General features: G+C 45.6%; 1 protein-coding gene across 6 annotated transcripts in view; it reads left to right on the top strand.

Annotated features, from left to right (window-relative positions):
- The window catches only part of LYN (LYN proto-oncogene, Src family tyrosine kinase), a 126,142-nt gene that overhangs the window by 62,499 nt on the left and 40,206 nt on the right, over positions 1 to 23,437 (top strand). For all 6 annotated transcript variants that reach the window (XM_045455209.1, XM_045455210.1, XM_045455214.1 and 3 more), the window contains exons 4-10: positions 176 to 281; positions 2,032 to 2,130; positions 2,505 to 2,608; positions 3,148 to 3,297; positions 4,139 to 4,291; positions 18,114 to 18,296; positions 20,854 to 20,930. In XM_045455209.1, the coding sequence (XP_045311165.1) occupies positions 176 to 281; positions 2,032 to 2,130; positions 2,505 to 2,608; positions 3,148 to 3,297; positions 4,139 to 4,291; positions 18,114 to 18,296; positions 20,854 to 20,930 (872 nt within the window). The remainder of the gene's footprint in view (positions 1 to 175; positions 282 to 2,031; positions 2,131 to 2,504; positions 2,609 to 3,147; positions 3,298 to 4,138; positions 4,292 to 18,113; positions 18,297 to 20,853; positions 20,931 to 23,437) is intronic.

The following is a 23,437-nucleotide window of genomic DNA, read 5'->3' as shown; positions in this document are numbered from 1 at the left end:
CTGTACGATTGGCGATGACCGATAATGTATCCGGTGCGTATAATACGTCGCTTACCGTAGACCATGTGGGCTGTGCGTCCCACTGGGCAGGACTCCTTTGTGCCTGACAGGGACTTACTAGAATGTTTCCACTGATTGATTCTTGAATGTCTTCCTTCCCGGTCTTCGGTTTTAGATCCAGAGGAGCAAGGAGACATCGTGGTAGCCTTGTACCCCTACGATGGCATCCATCCGGACGACCTGTCGTTCAAGAAAGGAGAGAAGATGAAAGTCCTGGAGGAGTGAGTACGCCCTCGCACGCTGTGCCTGCTGTCCCTTAGGCCACCGAGGCCCGACCCCTCATTTGGCTTCCCGCCTCCTTGCTCGCCAGCAGGGCTTTGGGAATGGAAGGAGGAAGGCCACAGGAACTTTCCTCTTATGTGTGGCTGTGAACACTCTCCAGGAACTGGCACGTTATTCTAATGCCATGTTTGTTTAGTGATGTTGCCCAAATCCAGACTGGGTTTATGGGTCCAGCTTGGTTTGAGTTCTAAGGACACTGTTGAAGCAGCGTTTTGGGAACGCCCCTGCTCGGCAGTTGTAGCCCTCGTGGGAAGACACTTAGGCATCATCATGTCCTTGACCTCTCTGTGCTGACTCACAGACCCGTGACTCAGACCCCAGGGGCTCGGAACTGAGGATACAGATTTCCTAAGTATTTCCCGCTGATCTGGCATACGTTGTCCCCTTGGCCCACCAACCACGTTGGAGGAGGGAGACCCCGTAGTAAGTACAAGGGGCTAAGTGGTTAAGAGCAGCTGTCACTTACTGGTTGCAATCCCGGCTCTGCCTCGTGACGACTGTGTGATCTCTTGGTTTCTTCACTTACGAAATGGGAATGGCGGTACCTCGGTCTTGGGGGTGATGTGAGAATTAACGTGCGTGTAAATACGGCACGGGCGTCCCACAGGCAGCAGCGCAGTGTCACTGTGGTTGTCGTTCATGTCTTGTGGACACGGAGCCCGACTGCGTGCGGGGATTGGAAGCCGATGATAGTTGAGGCTCGTGGGGACCCATCCATTCTGCCTCCTTCCCTGGCGCCAGCCTCCTCCTTGCCTCCGTGCGGAGGCCAAGAACATGGGGACGAGGCTGCCTGCTTAGAATCATTTATTTTATGGTTTTCCTTTCCTTTTTTTTTTTTTTTTTAATGTTTATTTATTTTTGAGAGAGACAGAGTGCAAGCAGGGGAGGGGCAGAGAGAGAGGGAAACACAGAATCCGAAGCAGTTCCAGGCTCCGAGCTGTCAGCACAGAGCCCGATGCGGGGCTGGAACCCACATACTGTGGGATCGTGACCTGAGCCGAAGTCGGATGCTTAACCCACTGAGCCACCTAGGTGCCCTGAATATATATATTTTTGAGAGAGAATATATATCTTATTTTGAGAGAGAAAAGGAGGAGGTGGAGGGGCAGAGAAAGGGAAAGAGACAGAATCTCGAGCAGGCTCCACACTGCCAGCGCGGAGCCCAACGTGGGGCTCAAACCCACGCACGGCAAGATCATGACCTGAGTCGAACAAAGTCAGACGCTCAACGAACTGAGCCACCCGGGCGCCCCTATTTTATGGTTTTCTATTTCTTTCTTTCCACGGCATCTGTCTATGGAAATTAGCGTTTCCATATTTTAACAAAGGAGTTTATAACCTAGGAACTATGGTTCATTAGTCCCTTGACTCCCGCTCTGTAAGGGTCCTAAAGCATTTCCTAGATGTCCCGGGTGGAAGCCGCAAATGTTGCTTCTGCCCGATGGGAGCCATTTCTACCAACTCTTGTTTGCACAGCACTGAGCACGGTGACCCAGTTGCGAGACTGTTTGCCCCGCCTTCATCTCTAAACATATTTGTATTTCAGCAAAATGAGTGAATTTCCCACTGGATTCTGGGGTTCCAGGGATCATCTCACTCTCCCTCGCCCCCCAAAACAAACACCTTAAGACAAGTGCAGTTCTTGACTCATTGGACACGAACACTTCTCGATGTCTGTTTCCATTCCAGACATGGAGAATGGTGGAAAGCTAAATCCCTTTCAACGAAGAGAGAAGGTTTCATCCCCAGCAACTACGTAGCCAAAGTCAACACCTTGGAAACGGAAGAGTGAGTCCTTTACACGTTGTCATCTTGGGTGATTTGTTTGTTACATTGGCCGTCATGTTTATTCCTTATCTTTTTCTTTTTTTTTTAAGTTTTTAACTTTATTTTGAGAGAGAGAGCATGTGCAGGAGGGGCAGAGAGAGAGAGAGAGAGAGAGGGAGAGAGAGGGAATTCCAAGCAGGCTCCCCACGGTCAGTGCAAGGAGCCCGATGCGGGGCTTGAACTCACAAACTCGTGGGACCGTGACCTGAGCTGAAATCGAGAGTCAGACGCTTAACCGACTGAGCCACCCAGCCCCCCCCCCCCCCGCCCCCGATTGCTTATCTTTTTCCTTCCCTGGAGCATAATACTCATGAAATGTCACAATGTCTTCTCAGGTGGTTTTTCAAGGACATAACCAGGAAAGACGCCGAAAGGCAGCTTCTTGCACCCGGGAACAGTGCTGGGGCTTTTCTTATCAGAGAAAGTGAAACGTTAAAAGGTAGGGAGTGGTTTAAATCCTCCGATAAATCACTACTGAACAGATCATTCTTAGAAACTAGTCTGGAATTCTTTTTTTTTTTTTTTTAAAGAAAGATATATTATGTTCTGGTAGTGAAAGTTTTATAGTTTGGTAACAAATGACTCAAATGATTAGTTTTACTACGAAAAGTAACATAGGAAGCAGCCCAATTATGGCCATTTCTTACCACACTTTATGTTTGCTGGGCCTCTTACGTTATTATTTAGAGTAAATCTTGAAATCTTCAGAGAAAGAAAATCAAAGTAACTTTTCAATTCAGCGAAATCATAAATACCTATTGCGAGGAAGGAGAAGGGCACGTTGGTAGGTTTCATAGCAAACAAAATACTAGCCTCATGTGTCAAGCAGACTTGTTTATAGGACTTTAAAAATTATGCACTCTATCCATACTTAATTTACATTTTGCATATTTTATGGCAAAATGCATACTATAGTGTTGCATAAGGCAGATCTTCTAAAATATAAGCATGATCTTTACTTGTGTTTTTCCCTCACAGGAAGCTTCTCTCTTTCTGTCAGAGATTATGACCCTGTGCATGGTGATGTTATTAAGCACTACAAAATTAGAAGTCTGGACAATGGGGGTTATTACATCTCTCCACGAATCACTTTCCCTTGTATCAGTGACATGATTAAGCATTACCAAAGTAAGTAAAAGCCGACGGTCAGACAAGGCAAAACAGATGATTATGAGATGCAGGGTTTCAGACACTTTTTTACACTAAAATTCTTCTACATCGTACATCTCTGGGAAGAAGTTGGAGGATCATACTCTATCATTGATTCTAAATTCATCTATAATTAAATCCGCATTTAAAGTCAGATTTGATCCTAGTGAATAACCATCCTGGCCCTTCCCACCTAGTCCATGCCGTTTCACAGTTAATGTCCCAGAATGGTGAAGAGCAAAATGAATATTTTTTTCCACATAGTGCATATTTTTACAGCACATCTTTAAATATTTGGAGTCGGAATGCAGATTCACAGATACGTGTCTTTGTAGACACGTGTGTATATGTGGTAAAGGTAATAAGGTAATGCGCATGCTGGGTGAAGGAAAACAAAGGACAATGACAAGAAAATATTTAGAAGTGGCAAGTCAGTGGTCCTCTGTCTCCAGTGCCGGTTCTCAGCCCTGTTAAGCCAAACCCATGGGCGGCCTCCGGGTTCATTCCCTGTGTGATTGAAGTCGGTTGTGGTGGGCGGCCGTGGGTACTGTTTACTTCTGCAACCCACTCTGAGGCAACATACACTGGAGGTTTGCAAACCGTACTAATCGATAAAGTCAAGGCGCGTTTCAAATGGTCTCTCATGTAAGAATTTCAAAAGTCACGAGGACACCAAAGATACCCGCACGACATTTTAGGTCCGTAGACTACGTCAGGCCGAAAGCAATGGCGCTAGCTGTCGAAATTTCTTCTTAGATGTTGGTGAACTACAAAGTGGGATGTTGCATAACCTCTTTGAATTTGTGTTCTTTCAAATCAGAGCAGTCCGATGGCTTGTGCAGAAGACTGGAGAAGGCGTGTATTAGTCCCAAACCGCAAAAGCCATGGGACAAAGACGCCTGGGAGATCCCACGGGAGTCCATCAAGTTGGTGAAAAGGCTCGGTGCCGGGCAGTTCGGGGAAGTCTGGATGGGTGAGTTGCGCCTCTGGGGGAGGCGACCAGGGAAATAAGGGCCCAAGCTAATTTTGACGCGTTTTCTCAGCCAAACACTAAACCGCCCCGGAAGCGTCCTTGCTTTTGTTTGGCTCTGCCCACCTGGCAACAAGGACTGGCCTGCAAATCTGTTTCGACTCTCTTCCTTGTAATTCTCTCTCTTCTTTTTTAAAAAATGTTTAATATATATTTTTAAATTTTAGTTGAATTACGGTTCACAGTCAACATTACATTCGTTTCTGGTGCACGAAAATAAGCGATTCAGCAATTCTCTGTGTTCTGCTCTGCCCACCATGAGTTTAGTCAACCACCTGTCGCCATGCAGCATTATTACAATATTCATAACTGGAGGTTTGTACCTCCTACTCCCCTTTGTCTATTTCACTCCCACCCACCCCCACCTCAGTAACTCTCTCGTAGAATAAATGCGTAAGGGCACTTGGGTGGCTCAGTCGGTTAGGCGTCCGACTTCGGCTCAGGTCATGATCCCACAGTTCACGAGTTCGAGCCCCGCATCGGGCTCTGTGCTGATGGCTCAGAGCCTGGAGCCTGCTTCGGATGCTGTGTCTGCCTCTCTCTCTGCCCCTCCCCCGCTAGTGCTCTGTCTCTCAAAACTAAACATTGACAAAAATTTTGGAACGAACCTTCGTAAGGAAGAGGGCAGTGGGTCATTCTCCTGATTGTTCATGATTCTCTCATGACTGGATTCTCAGGACACATGTCTTAAGTGCAGGACAGGAAAAATTACCTTCGGGGTTAGGATCATCCTTACTAGTGGCCGTAATAGGACACATCGCACTTACTTCAGTTTCTCACCAAGGAAGTTTCTAAAGATGTTCAAAGCGCCACCATTAATGAATCACTCCTTACCGTTAACTCCTGCCTTCTCAGGCTGACAAGTACACCAAAATTATAGCAGTGGCTTCTCCAGGGGATTTTTTCCCCCACCCCGTCTATCTTTTCTAAAGTTTTTACATTGAATGTGAATTGCTTTCTGTTTTGTGATAGAATTTTTAAGACCTTTTTATTTTTTTAAATTTTTTTTTTTTCAACGTTTATTTATTTTTGGGACAGAGAGAGACAGAGCATGAACGGGGGAGGGGCCGAGAGAGAGGGAGACACAGAATCGGAAACAGGCTCCAGGCTCTGAGCCATCAGCCCAGAGCCTGACGCGGGGCTCGAACTCACGGACCGCGAGATCGCGACCTGGCTGAAGTCGGACGCTTAACCCACTGCGCCACCCAGGCGCCCCTTTAAGACCTTTTTATAAAAAAAGTTCATGTTCCCCTCAAGGTTCTAGCTGAAAATGCAGTTACTCTTGTTAAGGATAACATGTGAGGTCACACACATCTTATTGGGTCACTTTTTCTGTGCCAGCTTTATGTGAGTGAAAGCAGCTATGATTTCTAGAGAGAAAAAAGGGGTAGCAGCTTTTAATACTGTGCAGTCCCAGCCGGGCAGAAACTAGAGACTCTTTCAGCCTGCTGTAGCTATATAGACGTTTCACTTGCCCACCCAGGGGTCTGTGAGGGGGAGAGGCTTCTCCTCTAAAATCTTGGCCCCTGGGATCAGAGTATTGCCTACGAAATCCTGCTGATGCTGCTTTAGTTGAAGCATGTTTTAAATATGGCAGACGTTGCAAGTACGTGGAAGGAACTGGAAGGTATTATGCTTTTCCATCCCAGTCATCAGATTCCGGGGTGTGAGTGTTGGCTGCAGGTGTGGCCTCTTCTTACTCGTACTCTGTGGCTCAAGTCATAATGTCAAATTCCCCCTTTCTCTTCTGCTCTTCTCTTTTTTATGGAGGTAAAAATCTGTGTAACATAAAATCAATCATCTTAAAGTGAACAATGTTCAGTGACATTTACTACATTCACATCGATGAGCAACCACCTCCTCTATCGAGTTCCAAAATATTTTCACCACCCTAAAAGGAAGCGCTGTACCCATTAGTAGTCAATCCCCATTTCTCCTGCCCCCAGACACTTGTGACCACCATTCTACTCTGTCTCTATGAATCTGACTAGTCTAGGTACCTCATGGAAGTGGAATCGTACAGTATTTTTCCTTTTGTGACTGGCTTCCATCACTTAACATAATGTCCTCAAGGTTCAGCCACGTTATAGCATTTGTCAGAATTTTATCCTTTTTATGGGTGAATAATAATCCTTCTTTTTAAAAAATAATTTTTTTTTTTAATGTTTGCTTTTGAGACAGAGAGAGAGAGAGAGAGAGAGAGAGAGAGGGCGAGCGCATGAGCAGGGGAGGGGCAGAGAGAGGAAGACAATCCGAAGCAGGTCCCAGGCTCTGAGCTGTGAGCACAGGGCCTGACCCGGGGCTCAAACTCACCAATTGTGAGATCGTGACTTGAGCTGACGTCAAGCACTTAAATGACTAAGCTACCCAATCACCCCAGTATTCTCCCTTTTTTGAAAGTCTGTTTATTTTGAGAGAGAGTATGTGCTTGTGTGCGGGCGGAGGAGGGCAGAAAGAGAGGGAGACAGAGAATCCCAAGCTGACAGAGCAGAGCGCGACACATGGGGCTTGATTTCACGAACAGTGAGATTGTGACCTGAGCCAAAATCGAGAGTCGGACGCTTAACCGACTGAGCCACCCAGGCACCCAATTCTATTGTATGGATATAGCACAATTTGTTTATCTGTGTATCTGTTGATGGATATTCGGGTTGTTTCTACATTTTGGCTATTGTGAATAATGCTGCTATGAACATTCATGTACAGACTGTATAGACCAATGGTCTCATTTCTCTTGGGTACATACATTCTTTTAGGAGTGAAACTGCTGGGCCATGTGGCAATTCTATTACTAACTTTTTAAGGAATCATCAAACTGTTATCTGCTCATTAAAAAAAAAAAAAAAAGCCACCTACCTTATTCCCCTGAGATATTTGTATTTATTTCTTAATAGGCACAGAATAGGGGCAGGAATAGTACAAGAAACATTGCAAACCCTTCACCTGAGTTTACTAGTTAGTAGTTTGCTATGTTTGCTTGATCTTTTTTTATAGATACACACACATATACATACACGTTTTATTTTCGTTGTTGTTGAACCACTTGTGCGTTAGTTGCAGATACGATGACTTTGCACTCCTAAATACTAAAACATGTGTCTCCTAAGAGCAGGGCTGTGATCTGACGTGACACGTTGGCCACGTTCAGGAAATCTAACACTGATGCATATGATTGTCTCATAGAGTCCAGGATTTCTCTAGCTGGTCCCAGTAATGCCCTTGTATATATTTGCATTTAGTTGACATGTCTTCGCTATCCTTTGATCTGGAACAGTCCCTTGGCCCTTCATCCGTTTTGACACTGACATTTTATAGAACCTGGGTCATTTGTTTTGTAGACTGTCCCTCACTTGGATGGTTTCATGATCTGGCTCCCACGATGCCTTCATGCGTAAATAGTATCCAAGTACTAAGCGATGCTGTGTCCTCAGGGCATCTACCAGGAGGCACAGAATATTAGTTGATTCCATCATTGCTGATGGTCTGTTTGGTTTTGATGAAGTGCACCAGATATCTCCATTGTAAATATTAGTTTTCAATTCCCTTTCGTAATTAATGAATAATCTGTGAGGAGATTAAGATCATGTAAATATCTTCTGCTCCAAAAGAGCTTTCCCCAAATGGTTCCAGCATTATCTTCTCATTTTCAATTCTCTTCCGTCTCAGAAGCCATAGCTTCTCTAAAAGGAAGCTGTCCCTGCCCTCCTCCACACTCTCGCAAACGTGACTTCTCCAACCCCACTGGCTCCCTAGGGACCCAGGGACCTGCCTTCTCCCCCTGGCCGTCTGAACGCTCTTTCCTCCCTGTATTTACTCTGACTCTGAATGGGGAGGAGATGATTGAAGTGAGCACGAGGAGGCAGAAGGACGGAGGAGAGGAAGGAATGTCCGAGTGACATGGTGTCCACTGGCCCCCCCGGGCACGTGTTCCATTATCTCTCATACTCATTACAAGAAGTCTGCGAGATCGGAATTACTGTCGCCATTGGATAAGCAAGGACTCTAGACTCAGATAAGCAACTTGCCCAAAGTCATTCAATGTAGCGAAGAAGCCAGGCACTCTGGCATCCCAGAGGCCTGGACTCGCTTGCTAATGAGCTATTTAGAAATTAATTTGATCTCCTCGGTGTCCTCATCAGTAAAATGGGCAAACAACTATCTTCTCAGTTGCTGAAATGAAGCAGGAGATTATATACCTGACATGTTTCCTATAGAATATGGTTCTGTGCCCTCTACTTTTCTTATCTGTATTTGACTATGGCCACGGGAAGCTATATTTTAGTGGATTTTCCCCCACTTTCAATCAGAAATTCAAACCATAAATAATCCAGTTCGACTTTCCCGTGAATATTTTTTGGCAAAGGAATTGCATACTTGAGGGGAAAAGCAGAGGGAGCTTAAGCAGGGAGTACTCATCTGCTCTGAAACAGTAACCCCACGTGTGAAGGGACAGTATGGCATTTGGTTCCGACCTCCTTGTGTTCAACTGTGAAGCCAAGAGGAAGGCATCAAACTACACGCCATTTGCCCCCAAGAGATAAGAGTGAGATCTGGTAGTCTGGAAAGCTATCGCTTGGAGGGGAAGACCTTAGGATAGTCCTCTTGTATCTTCTTAAAACTGTCTTGAGAGTTGGGGCGCCTGGGTGGCTCAGTCGGGTAAAGCGGCCGACTTCAGCTCAGGTCACCATCTCGCGGTCTGTGGGTTCGAGCCCCGTGTGGGGCTCTGTGCCGACAGCTCGGAGCCTGGAGCCTGCTTCTGATTCTGTGTCTCCCTCTCTCTCTCTCTCTGCCCCTCCCCTGCTCACGCTCTGCCTCTGTCTCTCTCAAAAATAAAATAATGTGGGGCGCCTGGGTGGCGCAGTCGGTTAAGCGTCCGACTTCAGCCAGGTCACGATCTCGCGGTCTGGGAGTTCGGGCCCCATGTCAGGCTCTGGGCTGATGGCTCAGAGCCTGGAGCCTGTTTCCGATTCTGTGTCTCCCTCTCTCTCTGCCCCTCCCCCGTTCATGCTCTGTCTCTCTCTGTCCCCAAAATAAATAAAAACGTTGAAAAAAAAATTTAAAAAAAAAAATAAAATAAAATAATGTTTCAGTAGAACGGTAACCACTGCGCCAGCTTTGCGATGGTGGCGGTCACAAGTGCCATTTGAAATTGACAAGGGGCTGTGCTAGTGGGAAGTCAAGGGCGAGGTAGCAGCGGAAGGGGGGCGCACCCGGCCGAGTAGACCTGCTCACGGCCCAGTGTTGCCCTGAGCGGCCCAAAGCTATGCTGAAATTGTCACCTGGAGCTCAGGCACATTGGTCCTTCTGAGATGCGGAAAACCTCTGCTGCACTGCAATTCTAGATATACTAAAGCTTCCTGCCCATTTCTCACCCTTCCCTGTTCATGGGCGTCCACTGGCCACGTGCTAAATATTCACACTGACTTTAGAGAACATATTCTAGCATGTGCCCAGGTGGTGGGAGAAACTGAAGTTTAGAAGAGAGGAGAGTGGGGCACTGAAAAATACGAAGTGTCACTTTTGACTTAAACTCTTTGAAAGGGGGTAAAAGCCTTGTGAAAAAATCATTGTTTAAATAGAGTTGCTAATAATTTTATGTGTGTTTTGTTTACTTTTGAGAGACCGAGAGACAGAGCGTGAGCAGGGAAGGGGCAGAGCGAGAGAGAGGGAGACACAGAATCCGAAGCAGGCTCCAGGCTCTGAGCTGTGCACAGAGGGAGATCAAGCTCAAACGGCGAGATCACGACCTGGGCCAAAGTTGGTCGCTTAGCTGACTGAGCCAGGCACCCCGTTGTTCTTAGGTGTGTGTGTGTGTGTGTGTGTGTGTGTGTGTTTTAAGTTTATTCATTTATTATTTCTGAGAGAGAAAGAGAGCACGAGCAGGGGAAGGGCAGAGAGAGAGGGAGACACAGAATCTGGAGCAGGCTCTGGGCTCCGAGCTGTCAGCACAGAGCCCGACGCGGGGCTCAAACTCAGGAACTGTGAGATCATGACCTGAGCTGAAGTTGGATGCTTAACCAGCTGAGCCACCCAGGCACCCCCGTTCCTAGGTTTCTTAATTAAACTTTTTATTTTGAGGGACGCCTGGGTGACTCATTCAGTTGAGCTTCTGACTCTTGATTTTTTTTTTTTTTTTTTTTTCAACGTTTATTTATTTTTGGGACAGAGAGAGACAGAGCATGAACGGGGGAGGAGCAGAGAGAGAGGGAGACACAGAATCGGAAACAGGCTCCAGGCTCTGAGCCATCAGCCCAGAGCCTGACGCGGGGCTCGAACTCCCGGACCGCGAGATCGTGACCTGGCTGAAGTCGGACGCTTAACCGACTGCGCCACCCAGGCGCCCCCTGACTCTTGATTTTTGACTCCGGTCATGATCTCACAGTTCGTGGGTTCGAGCCCTGCTGGCAGCACAGAGCCTGCTTGGGATTCTCTCCCTCTCTCTCTGCCCCTCCTCTGCTCATGTGTGCTCTCTCTCTCAAAATAAATAAACATTAAAAAAACTTTTGATTTTGCGATGATTATAGATTCACCTGCAGCTGTAAGAAATAATACACAAATTAAAACATATCTGTGCAAACACTTCTAGATGAATGTTTGTAAGAGCATTATTCATAATAGCTACAGACCGTAAACAACCCACATGTCCATCCGTGCAATGGATACACAAAATGTGCTGTTTCTGTCCAATAGGATATTATTCAGCCATAAAAAGGGATAAAGTAGCTGACACATGCTACCATGTGGGTGACCCTTGAAAACACTGTGTTAAATGACAGAAGCCAGACACAAAGGACCACGTGTTAAGTGATCCCATTTGTGTTGTGGATAGGCAAATCTATCACTCCGAATAGATGGGTGGCCGCCTTAGTGGCGGGACCAGGAGGATGGGGACGTGACTGTCAATGGCTGTGGGATTTCTTTTGGGGGTGATGAAAACGTCCCAGTATTTGATTGTGCTGCTGGGCCCACAATTCTGAATATATAAAAACCAATGAATTGTATGCTTTAAACAGGTGAATGATATGGCATATGAATTCTCTTTCAATATTCGTGTGTGTGTGTGTGTGTGTGTGTATACACACACACACACACACACACACACACACACAATACATAAATAGTACAAAGAGATCCCATGTAACCTTGACCTAGTTTCCCCCAGTGGTAACATCTTGCAAAACTACAGTATGATATCCTTGCCAGGATATTGACGTTGATAGTTGTTTTTTAATCATGCTTTTCTCCTCTAGTCTTGTATTAAAGGAAGGAAGGGAAGAGGAAGGGGGTGGGGAAGGAAGGGAAAGAAAGAAGGGAAAAAAAGAGAAAAGAGCAAAATAGAAATTTTGATCTGGGATCTTTTGCAGATACGGTTCTATGAATTTGGCTGTCAAGGGAGTACTTCCTTTGCTATTGAAATAACGTCCATGTTGGGGCGCCTGGGTGACGCAGTCAGTTAAGCGTCCGACTTCAGCCAGGTCACGATCTCGCGGTCCGTGAGTTCGAGCCCCGCGTCGGGCTCTGGGCTGATGGCTCGGAGCCTGGAGCCTGTTTCCCTTTCTGTGTCTCCGTCTCTCTCTGCACCTCCCCCATTCATGCTCTGTCTCTCTCTGTCCCCAAAATAAATAAAAACGTTGAAAAAAAAAATTAAAAAAAAAAAAAAAAAGAAAGAAATAACGTCCATGTGCTGAATGCATTTAGCAGAGGAATACTGGGAATCAGACCAAAAGAATAAATGATTGGTGACACTATGTTATGGATCAGAGGTCAAAGGATGCCTACCCCCCCCCCCCCCGGGTGTATCTGTGTCTCCTTCCATCTGTCCAAGGGTTGGTGTAAAAATCAAGGTCTGCAATTTAGAGCTGCCTGAGTTTAGTTTCTGATTTCTCTTTTGGGATTTTGGATCTCAAGAGATGAGCCGACTAGTTTTTCTCATTGATAGCAAAAGTAGAACAAATTAAAAATTGTATCACTGGCAACCAAATAAAATCATATTTTTGTGACATTCATAGACTGCCAGTCACATTTTACGGTCCAGATTGTTCTGGTCTGCAACGCACGAACAAATACTAGGAAGTGACCTGCTTTAGGGGAGGAGAGGGTGGGGCTAAAAGAAAGGAGTTTCTCCCTCAAGCTGTTTCCTCTCGTTCGTGTGATCCTCTTGACATCTGGCTTGGTGACACGTTTTTCCCTGTGGATTGTTGGATTCCAGGGGAACTGACTGCTCAGTGAAGCCAAAGATGATGTTTCCTGTTGCCACTTGATCTGCGAAGAGACTTTGTAGAAGAAAGGGAACTTGTTTTCCATTGAATGTTGCCTGATACATTTTCGAGCCAGTTGCCTTGAAATTCAATCACCAGCCAACACCAACCACATGCCCCTCTTGTGAAAACCAGCTTCCATTTTGCGGTACTTAGGAGCTTTTTAGCAAATTAGTCACACCCGGAAGTGGAGCTGCCTCAAAGTGTCACACGAGCTTTCTTTAACTGTGCCAAAATGGCACTCTTCAAGAAATTCTTCACTTTCAAGTGATTTTTTTTTTTAATGTTCATTTATTTATTTTGAGAAAGAGAGAGAGGGGGCACGCATGCGATTTGGGGAGGGGCAGCGAGCGACAGAGTGAGAGAATCCCGGGCAGGCTCCACACCTGCCAGCGCAGAGCCTGGCACGGGGCTCGATCTCCTGAATCATGAGATCGTGACCTGAGCCAAAATCAAGAGTCACATGCTCAACGGACTGAGCCACCCAGGCGCCCCCTCAAATGATTTTTTTTTAAAAAATCATCGTCTATCTGTAATGCCGACCCAAATCTCCATGACTAGGTTCATTGAACCTGTACCCTACGGGAGAGTATCTCGGCAAAGTATAGTCTGATCCTTAGTGCCGAATAAAAATCATGCCTTTAGGGCAAGTCGGAGACCTGCCCTCTTGTTTAAATACCACCGCCCCAAGACGCCAGTGAGTTTGGAAGCTGCTGCAATCTTGAGCTGTGCTTGATGGAACCGTTTTATTTACCGTTCATCTCAACCTCCTTATCAGCAATTTTAATATCTTTAGCAGCTGTGCTGTTTCCTGACAACTTTTTCCCCTGCCCTTGGAAAGCGTTTTTTTTCTTCATCCTTTGCCCATAATTTTATGTATGTAAAAAGGCTCAGTGAGTTCCATTGTTGGATGACAGAGAGAGAGCGGGTTTGTTTCTTTCACTTTTATTGCTGGGTGAGCTAACGGCAGACTGAAAAGTTGTATACAACACAAATGTTCAATATCACAAATAATTATAAAATGAACACTGGCGCGGTGGCCGCTGAGACCACACGGTGGAAACTTACCAGCACCAGCAGCCCCCACTTATCCTTTACCAACCACAACCTCACCGTCCCCCAAAGGCAGCTGCCATTCTGGCTTTTGTGATAATTTCCTTTTCTTTATTCTTCTGTTACTTATGCACATGGGGGTGTGCATCCTCAAGAATATAGTAGTTTTGCCTGGTTTTAAACTTTATGTTAATGAGTCATACCAAAAACTACCCTTTTATTTTTTTTTAATTTTTAAAAAATGTTTATTCATTTTTGAGAGAGAGAGAGACAGGGTGTGAGCAGGGGAGGGGCAGAGAAAGAGGGAGACACAGAATCCGAAGCAGGCTCCAGGCTCCGAGCTGTCAGCAGAGAGCCCGACGCGGGGCTCGAACCCACGAACCGTGAGATCATGACCTGAGCCCAAGTCAGACGCTTAACCAACTGAGCCACCCAGGTGCCCCAAAAAACTACCGTTTTCTTACGTCTTGCCTCTTCTGTTCCACATTATAGTTGTGAGATTTCATCCATGTTTTTGGGCGTGGCTACAGTTCATTTACCTTCATCGCTATAGCACATCGTGTTGTTGTACTCAAGGTGTAGAGAGGTTTAGCTATTCATTTCACCATTTACTTTTAAACGTTAGTGAGGGTGAGTGAGCAGGGGAGGAGCAGAGAAAGAGAGAGAGTGGGGGAGAGGCAGAGTGTGTGGGATAGAGGATCCGAAGCAGGCTCTGGCTGACAGCAGCGAAACTGATACGGGGCTCGAACTCATGAACCGTGAGACCGTGACCGGAGCCGAAGTTGGACGCTCAACTGACTGGGCCACGGGGGCGCCCCTGATTTCACTATTTATTGATGAAGCTGAACGTGTTCCCAGTTTTCAGCAACTATGAATGACAATTCTGCTGGGAACCTTTTTGTAGTGGATCAAGGGTCCATGAGTTTTTCTAGGGTGGCCAGGAGTCACTTTGCTGGATCACGGGAGTATGGATCTTCAACTCTACCAAACACTGCCAACTTTGTTTCCAAAGTGCTTATCCCAGTCACATATACAAGGGTTCTCAGTATGCCATTTCCTGATCAACAGAATTGTATCTAGAAGGAGGTGGGCCACGGGTCAGCACAGCCTGTGGGGAGGTGAGGGGTGTGGCCAACACTCAAATGATTGCACTTGAAAGGAGGCTGGTCTGTCAACATCCTTCATGGGCCCCTGGGAATATTATTAAAGACAAGCTTCACGGCTCGATTTCACTGATGCTCAGAAAAGAGCACAGAAGGCCTTGGGGAGCTGCCCCAATCTCTCTCCCATGGTCATGTGCTCGCCAACACTCAAGTTGTCAGGCTTTGTGATTTTTGTCAAGCTGGGTGGTGGCTTCTTCCTATAGCTTTATTTGCATTTCTCTGATTACTAATAAGACTGAGTTCTTTTTGACACGTTTGGCAGCCATTTGGACGACTTCTTTTCAAAATGCCCATTCAAGCCTCTGTCCATTTTTCTATTTTTCTTATTGATTTGTAGGAATTCTTTGTATATTCTGGACACCAGTCCTTTGTCGGTTACATGTGTCAAAGGGAGTGTATTTTCTTGCTCTGCTTTGCCACTGATACAGTCATGTCACTGAGGATCTATGTAGAAACCTTTTTTGCATTGTATCTGGTTTGTTTTTTGCATTTATTATTGAAGTTTGGCACACAATGTTACATTACTTTCGGAGGTACAACATAGTGATCTGACCATTCTGTACATCACTCGCTGTTCACCACAGTAACATGATTGCAGTATGATTGACGAGAGTCCCTATGCTGTACTTCTCATGTCTGTGACTTACTCACTTTGTAACAGAAAGTTTGTACCTTCTTCATCCCCTTCACCTATTACACCCATCCCTGCACCCCTTCCCCTCCGGCAACCACCAGTTTGTTCTCTGTTGAGTCTGTTTTTTTGTTTTTGTTTTTGTTTGTTCATTTATTTTACGTTGTTTTTGTTTTTGTTTGTTTTTGTTTTTGTTTTTTTTTTGTTTTTTTTAGATTCCACAGTTGAGTGAAATCCTATGGTATTTATCTTTCTGTGTCTGACTTCCTTAGCATAATGCCCTCTAGGCCCATCTGTGTTATTACCAACGGCAAGATCTCATTCTTTTTTATGGCGGAGTAAATTGCATCGGGTGTGTGGGTATCACTTCTGTATCCACTCATCTACTGATGGGCACTCAGGTTGCTTCCATGTCTTAGCTGCTGTAAGTAATGCTGCAATAAACATAGGGTTGCATATATCTTTTAGAATTAATGTGTTCATTTTCACTGGGTAAATACCCAAAAGCGGAATTACTGAATCACATGGTATTTCAGTTTTCAGTTTGTTTGAGGAAACTCCATACTGTTTTCCACAGTGGCTGTACCAGTTTGCATTCCTACCAACAGTGCATGAGGGCTCCTTTTTCTCCTCGTCGTTACCAATGCTTGTTAGTTCGTGTCTTCTTGGTACCATCCATTCTGACAGGTGTGAGGTGAGGTCTCACTGGGGGCTTCGATTTGCATTTCCCCGATGATTAGTGATGTTGAACATCTTTTCATACATTTGTTGACCATCTGTAAGTCTTTTTTGGAAAAATGTCTGTTCAGGTCCCCTGCCCATTTTTAATCGGATCATTTGGTTTTTCTGGTGTTGAGTTGTAGAAGTTCCTTATATATTTGGGTATTAACCCCTTATCAGATGTGTCATTTGTCAGTCTCCCCTCCCATTCGGTAGGCTGTTTTCTCATTTTGTCGGTGTCCTTCGCTGTGCACAAGCGGTTTATTTTCGTGTGGTCCCAGTAGTTTAGTTTTGCTTTTGTTTTCCTTGCCTGAGGAGACATATTCATAAAGATGTTGTGAAGACTGATGTCCACGAGATGACTGCCTGTGTTTTCTTTTAGGAATTTTATAGTTTCAGGTCTTATATTTAAGTCTTTAATCTATTTGAAGGGCTTTTTTTGTTGTTGTTAATGGTATAAGAAAGTGGTCCAGCTTCATTCTTTTGCATGTAACTGTCCAATGTTCTTAACCCCATTTATCGTAAAAACGATCTTGTCCCCATTGTATATTCTTGCCTACTTTATCATAGATTAATTGACCACGTAAGTATGAGTTTATTTATGGGCTTTCTCTTCTATTCTATTGATCTGTGTGTCTATTTTTGTGCCAACATCATACTGTTTTGATTACCGTAACGTTGTACTGTACCTTGAAATCTGGGATTGCCTTCAGCTTTGTTCTTTCTCAAAATTGCTTTGGCTATTCAGGGTCTTTTGTGGTTCCATACGGATTTTAGGATTATTTGTTCTAGTTCTGTAAAAAATGCTGTTGGCATTTGGATTGGGATTGCGTTGAATCTGTGGATTCCTTCGCATAGTAGGAACATTTTAACAACATTAATTCTTCTAATCCATGACCCTGGTGTATCTTTCCATTCGTTCGTGTCGTCTTCAGTTTCTTTCGTCAGCGTTTTATAGTTTTCAGGGTACAGATCTTTTGCCTCCTTGGTTAAATTTATTCCAGATATTTATTCTTTTTGATGCAACCGTAAATGGGATTGTTTTCCTCATTTCTCTTCCTGCTACTTCATGATTAGTGTATAGAAATACAACAGATTTCTGTATATCAACTTTGTATCCTACGACTTTTCTGCATTCATTAAATACATTTGTGTCACTGAAAACCTATGTATAAACCTTGAAGCAAGTTTGTAATGACTCTCCATATTAAACTTTTTAACATTTTAATCAAAACAATTGTTTTATCATGGTAAGTGTGCTCTTTAATCCCTACTGCCTATCTCACCCATCCTGCAATCCCTTCCCCTTTGCTAACTACCAGTTTATTCTCTATAGTGAAAAGTCTATTTCTTGGTTTGTCTCTTTCTCTGTTTTCTCCCGTGCTCATTTGTTTTGTTTCTTAAATTCCACATATGGGTGAGATCATATGGCATTTGTCTTTTTCTGGCTTATTCCACCTAGTTGTATACTCTCCTGGCTTCACCCATGTCCTTGCAAATGGGAAGATTTCATTCTTGTTTATGGGTGAATAACCATGCTCAGCACGGAGCCCCATGCGGGGCTCGATCCTGCAAGAAAAACTGTGAGATCGTGACCCGAGCCTGAATCAAGAGTTGGACACTTAGCCAACTGAGCCACCCAGGTGCCCCGCATATAGAGGGTTTTTTTTGTTTTTGTTTTTTTAAATAATGCTTTATGAAAACTTTTTGGTTTTGGGGACGATTTTAGATTTCTTTGGTAAAGATGGTAGACAGAAGTCTCACATTCTCACACACCCTTGACTCAGCCTTCCCTCGTGTGAACCCTGTAGAGGGTTTTGTGTAAGTTTTTTCGACCTAGGACGAAATTTCCTTTGAACTCTGCATAAAGTTTTTGGTTTTCAGTTTGATCTATAAAGCTGAAGTCACGAAACTTGCCCTCCCTTCTGCTTGCTTTCTAGGTTACTATAACAACAGTACCAAAGTGGCTGTAAAAACCCTGAAACCAGGCACCATGTCTGTGCAGGCGTTCCTGGAGGAGGCCAACCTCATGAAGACCCTTCAGCACGACAAGCTGGTGAGGCTGTATGCCGTGGTCACCAGAGAGGAGCCTATCTACATCATCACCGAATACATGGCCAAGGGTGAGCCCGTCCCCCCGACCCCGTGCTTTTTTTTTTAATTTTTTTTTTAACGTTTATTTTTGAGACAGAGAGAGACAGAGCATGAACGGGGAAGGGGCAGAGAGAGAGGGAGACACAGAACCGGAAGCAGGCTCCAGGCTCTGAGCCATCAGCCCAGAGCCCGACGCGGGGCTCGAACTTACGGACCGCGAGATCGTGACCTGAGTTGAAGTCGGACGCTTGACCGACTGAGCCACCCAGGCGCCCCCCGACCCCGTGCTTTTAAGAGGCTTGACGCTCCCAAAGCAAAACGCTTAAATGCTCAAAGAATGTTCAGTTTTAATTCTAACACAGCAGGCTCACCACGGAAAAATGAGAAAATGTGGGAAAGGAGAGCATGTTCACAAACCACCTCATGAGACATGTTATAAATATTACCTGAATTATAGAAATAATACATAGTCTATCTTCTCTGCATTTGTCTTCATATACATATTAGCCACAAGAGAAGCACGCAATACGTCATAGGCCCCTAATAAATATTTGTCAAAAAAAAAATCTATTTCAAATAGGAGTATTTTTGTTATATATTTAAAACGGGAATTCTTAAAATCCTAAAACGAGTCATTTTCCTCCTTAGCATTTTTTAATGTTCAGGGTGTCACTTTAAAATGCTCACATTTTGGGGCACCTGGGTGGCTTAGTTGGTTAAGTGTCAGACTTCTGTTCAGGTCACTATCTCACAGTTCGTGAGTTCGAGCTGCACACTGGGCTCTGTGCTGACAACTCAGAGCCTGGAGCCTGCTTCGGCTTCTGTGTCTCTCTCTCTCTCTCTCTCTCTCTCTCTCTCTGCCCCTCCCCTACTCGTACTCTATCTGTCTCTCAAAAATAAACATTGAAATAAATTTTTTTAAGTTTCAAAAATGTTAACGTTTTTTAAACTGTTGGAAGTTAAATTCCTATGTATCAGAATCACTGAACGAAGAGGTTTCCAGCAATCATGTTTTCTCCCACTGATATTACCTTCAGATAACAGGGTTTGAGTTATCACCCTTCCTCTGTTCAGTTAGAGATACTAACAAACTGCCAAATGGTTCTTTAAAAATCTTCAGAAGGAACGAAGGAAGAAAAGAAAGAAACATACATAATAGAGAATTAACAATCATCTCCTGCTTAATGGAGATTATAGTGTAATGTCGTAGCTGAATAGAAAGATGAACATTACATTTGCTTATTTAATATATATAAATATTTCAGAATATTAGTCGGTCTGGGGCGCCTGGGTGACTCAGTCGGTTAAATGTCCGACTTTGGCTCAGGTCATGATCTCACAGTCCGTGAGTTCGAGCCCCGTGTCGGGCTCTGTGCTGACAGCTCAGAGCCTGGAGCCTGCTTTGAGTTCTGTGTCCCCCACTCTCTCTCTGCCCCTCCCCCACTCTCGTGCTCCGTCTTGCTCTCTCAAAAATTAAAAAAAAAAAATGTTAAAAAAGAATATTACTCACTCTGAGTCCTTCCAGAAAAGGACATTGTTTAGAAACGAAAACCAAATACCTTGTCCCTATGGCTTAGGTTGCTGTCACCCAGAAACCAGGCTCAGGATCAGACACTTTGTAGGAGTTCAGTAAATACGTGTTGAATTAATCAGCCGGTAGCATCCGGGATCGTAACTGTAAATAGGAGTTTCTCCACATAGCGATGCTTAGCCTTTATTGAGTACTTACTGTATACCAGATTGTCCTTGCTGCCTTCCCCGGGTGATCTCGCCTGGTCTTCTTAGCAATCTGAGGGCTAAGTACCATTGTTCTGTGCTGTGGATGAGGCAGCAGAACATTTATTGAGCGCTTACTACCCGCCAGGCACCATGGCACGTGCTTTAAACCTGTCCTTACGAGGACCCTGATAATAGCTGGTAGGCTGTGCCCGCTGTACAGGGACTAAGACGTTACAGGTAAGCAACTTGCCTAAGGCTGACACTTCAAGTTCTAGGGGAGAACGCAGGTCTTGTTTTAGAGATGATGCCATAGGAAGCCAGGCGGGGGGGGGGGGGGGGGGGGGGGGAGGGGGAGGTTATCGACAAACTTTCTTTTAGGTACAGAGCACGGTATGTTCATCAGACACTCGTGAGCATCTGTAGCCTGTGCTGAGCTCTGTGCTTTTGCTGGACACAGATAGGAGTGAGCCCAGCCCAGTGCCTGCCGCAGGCAGGTCGGCCATGAGGACTTGCTGACGTCCGTCCCTGAGCAGCTCTGAGGATTCGGCAGCTGCACGAAGTGTATCGTGGTGCCAGGTGCAAAGTGCTCTGAGATGCATGCTCTCGGTCACCCGGAGCCAGAAAAACCATGCCCCCCATCGGCCTTTCTTACCTGGACCACACACTACATTTCCCATCAGGTCAAAGGGAGCAGCTTAGAGGGGACTGGGTATGACCAACTTCAAGAAAAAGGCACAGTGGCCATACAGCATTGTCAAGGCCGTCATTCCGTGGGTTCCCCCGCTAATAGGAATGATTGTTTGACTTGTGTTCGGATGTTGGTCTTGTGTGTTTGAACTACCCTGACTTGTTCCTCTCTATCAACAGGCAGTCTGCTGGATTTCCTGAAGAGTGACGAAGGGGGCAAAGTCCTGCTTCCAAAGCTCATTGACTTCTCTGCTCAGGTGAAGTATTAAAAACCCAGGGTGCCCGTAAATTCACGCAGACCGCCTTGCATCAGAGTCGCGATGTTCCCGGGAGAAAGCATTTTCCTTGAATGCTTCCCAGGAGCGGTTCTGAGAAAAAGACCTTGCAGGGCACGCTTCCCTGAAGACAGTAATGCGTGTTTCACACTGAAGGCATTTGTGCGTGTGTCGAGCTCTGGCTGGGGTGTCGTCTGCCTTAAAATAAGTCAGCCCCTTATACTTCCGTTCACTTCTGCACCAGCTATAGAAAAACGCAGCTGAAGTGGTCACTTTGTTCTGCGTTTTGGAAATGCAGCCCCACGCGACATAAGCACAGCGCATTCTAAGTGATGCATGGTGGTATTTCAGGTACTAACCTAAGGTACGGAAACTTCGAAGTCCTTAGTATTCGTGCAAACAGAAGGAGCTCCTTATCTCCCCCCCGTCTCGTCCTTCTTGTTGGCTGTGTCTTTAGGATTCTAAGAAATACTCATTCGTAATATTTCTAGTACTAGCCTAGAAGTGGCAAATGTGTTTAGTTTGGAAGCACACGTTTCCTGAAGGGCATTTAAGGGCAGAGGGACATCACCCGAAACCCAGCAGTATGCCCGATGTGTCCAGGAAACGCACGTCCGGATGATGCCAGCTGCTGACTTTTAATAGTTTGATTGTGTCTGGTCGGCACGTTCCGTACTTTGGCTTGTTTTGTTTCTAAATCCTGGCCATGGGTAGTTCATGTTGGGAAGGCCACGTGCCATAAAGCCTGAAGTAGCACAGGAGGTTTCTAGAAGTTTCAGGTAAGCGTGGCCTTCTTGATCTTCGTTTCTCGCTCCGGTTTCTTCCCTCCGACCCTCTTTAAGTCGGGAAGTTGATAAGGCCTTCTGGGGAGGATGAGATCAAAGGAACGAGTGTGCAGGTGAAGTACTCCAAGTAAGAGAGCGTCAGAATACGTATTCTGCAGTAGAGAATTGTGGGCAGAGCTGGGGTTCAACATCCGAAGGCTCGTGTGTGTCGGGACTCGATAGCCATAACCACCCAGGAAGTCCTTTGCCTCTTTGGGTTGGTTTATCGGCCCGTCAAATGGGAATGCTACTTTAAGGTGATGTTGTTGGGGGTCTAATCTCACCACAGACTGGCGTGGATACAGGCACATCGCAGCCTGTTGGGGGAAGCTGAGGTCACCTTGGGGATGACAGTCCCCATCATTCCAGTAAAGGTGCATGACGAAGTCCTCATGCTCGGGCCCCATCTCCTCTCCCTGAACTTGACAGCCTTAGTAGATTTCTTATCTGAGTAGGACATTCAAAGGTGATCTGGAACCCCAGTGTCTAAGGTGGAAAGAAGCAAGATCGCTGTGGTAGAGCTGGCGGAGGGAAAGAGTCCAGCAGCCCTGCCTTTTTAACCCTTCACTCAAGCTCTGCACGCTGGCCCCTGTGAGAGGCTCTGTGGGACTGCAAGGGTTCCAGGACCACAGTTTGAAAACCACTGTTCTGCAGGAAGAGGAAAGATCACTTGGATGGACGCGGCTCTAGATGCTAGGTAGATAGGGAGGCAGAAAATGAGAAAGCAGAAGTTGATGTACTTGTGTCATGCTTGATGTAGATAAAGGAGGCAGTGATTTAGGCGTCCCCGGTGGATGAGAGACACTTGAGTGTCGTGCAGGTTTGTTGCACCTGCTTCTCAGAGGGGGAAGGTTGCTGACAGGGATATGGAGGAGTGGGACATTTGGCCTGGAGGCCTGAGCAGTTATAGTTCAAGTGCAACTGAGGGTCTGATCTGTGCCTACAGTTCTATAGGGTAATATAGGGTCTACAGTTATAGAGAAATTATGCATGTCAGGGTGTGTACTGTACCTGGAGAAGGACTTTATTTTGTCACATGAGTATTTTTTTTTATGTTTATTTATTTTTGAGAGACAAAGCATGAGCAGGGGAGGGGCAGAGAGAGAGGGAGACACAGAATCGGAAGCAGGCTCCAGGCTCTGAGCTGTCAACACCAAGCCTGACGTGGGGCACGCACTCACGAACTGTGAGATCATGACCTGAGCTGAAGTCGGACGCCTAGCTGACGGAGCCACCCAGGCGCCCCATCACATGAGTATTTTTCATTTGATTTTACTTGGCTTACCTTATAAAACTTTATCTTGACATAGTTAAAGCTTTAAGAGACTCAGGGTCTCTGTACCTATTCTTTAACTTGGTAAATTGCTACTATTACTAAAAAAGGGACGTTTTTCTAGCTTACAAATGAGTTGGGGGAGAAAGGTGCTTTCTAAAGCTTTGTAGTTTGCAAGGAAGATTATCTCAGAGCCTGGCATTGACCATGACTTTCAAATCGTAGGTTCCAGGTGGCTTCAGTTGACTCCTCGGTCAACTGGGATAGGGCTGAGCCCTTCCCCCCGCCCCTCACCCTACCCCCCATGAGAGGAGGGGCCTGGGATAATCGAAGCCACCACCAAAGGAGTTTTGCAAATCCAGCTCCTGCTGGATGAGCTCTTGTTCCCCCGC

This window comes from Leopardus geoffroyi, chromosome C3 (assembly GCF_018350155.1).
Source record: "Leopardus geoffroyi isolate Oge1 chromosome C3, O.geoffroyi_Oge1_pat1.0, whole genome shotgun sequence".
NCBI classification, from domain to species: Eukaryota; Metazoa; Chordata; class Mammalia; order Carnivora; family Felidae; genus Leopardus; species Leopardus geoffroyi.
The sequence above is the reverse complement of the archived record's forward strand: the minus strand, read 5'-3'. Positions and strand labels throughout refer to the sequence as shown.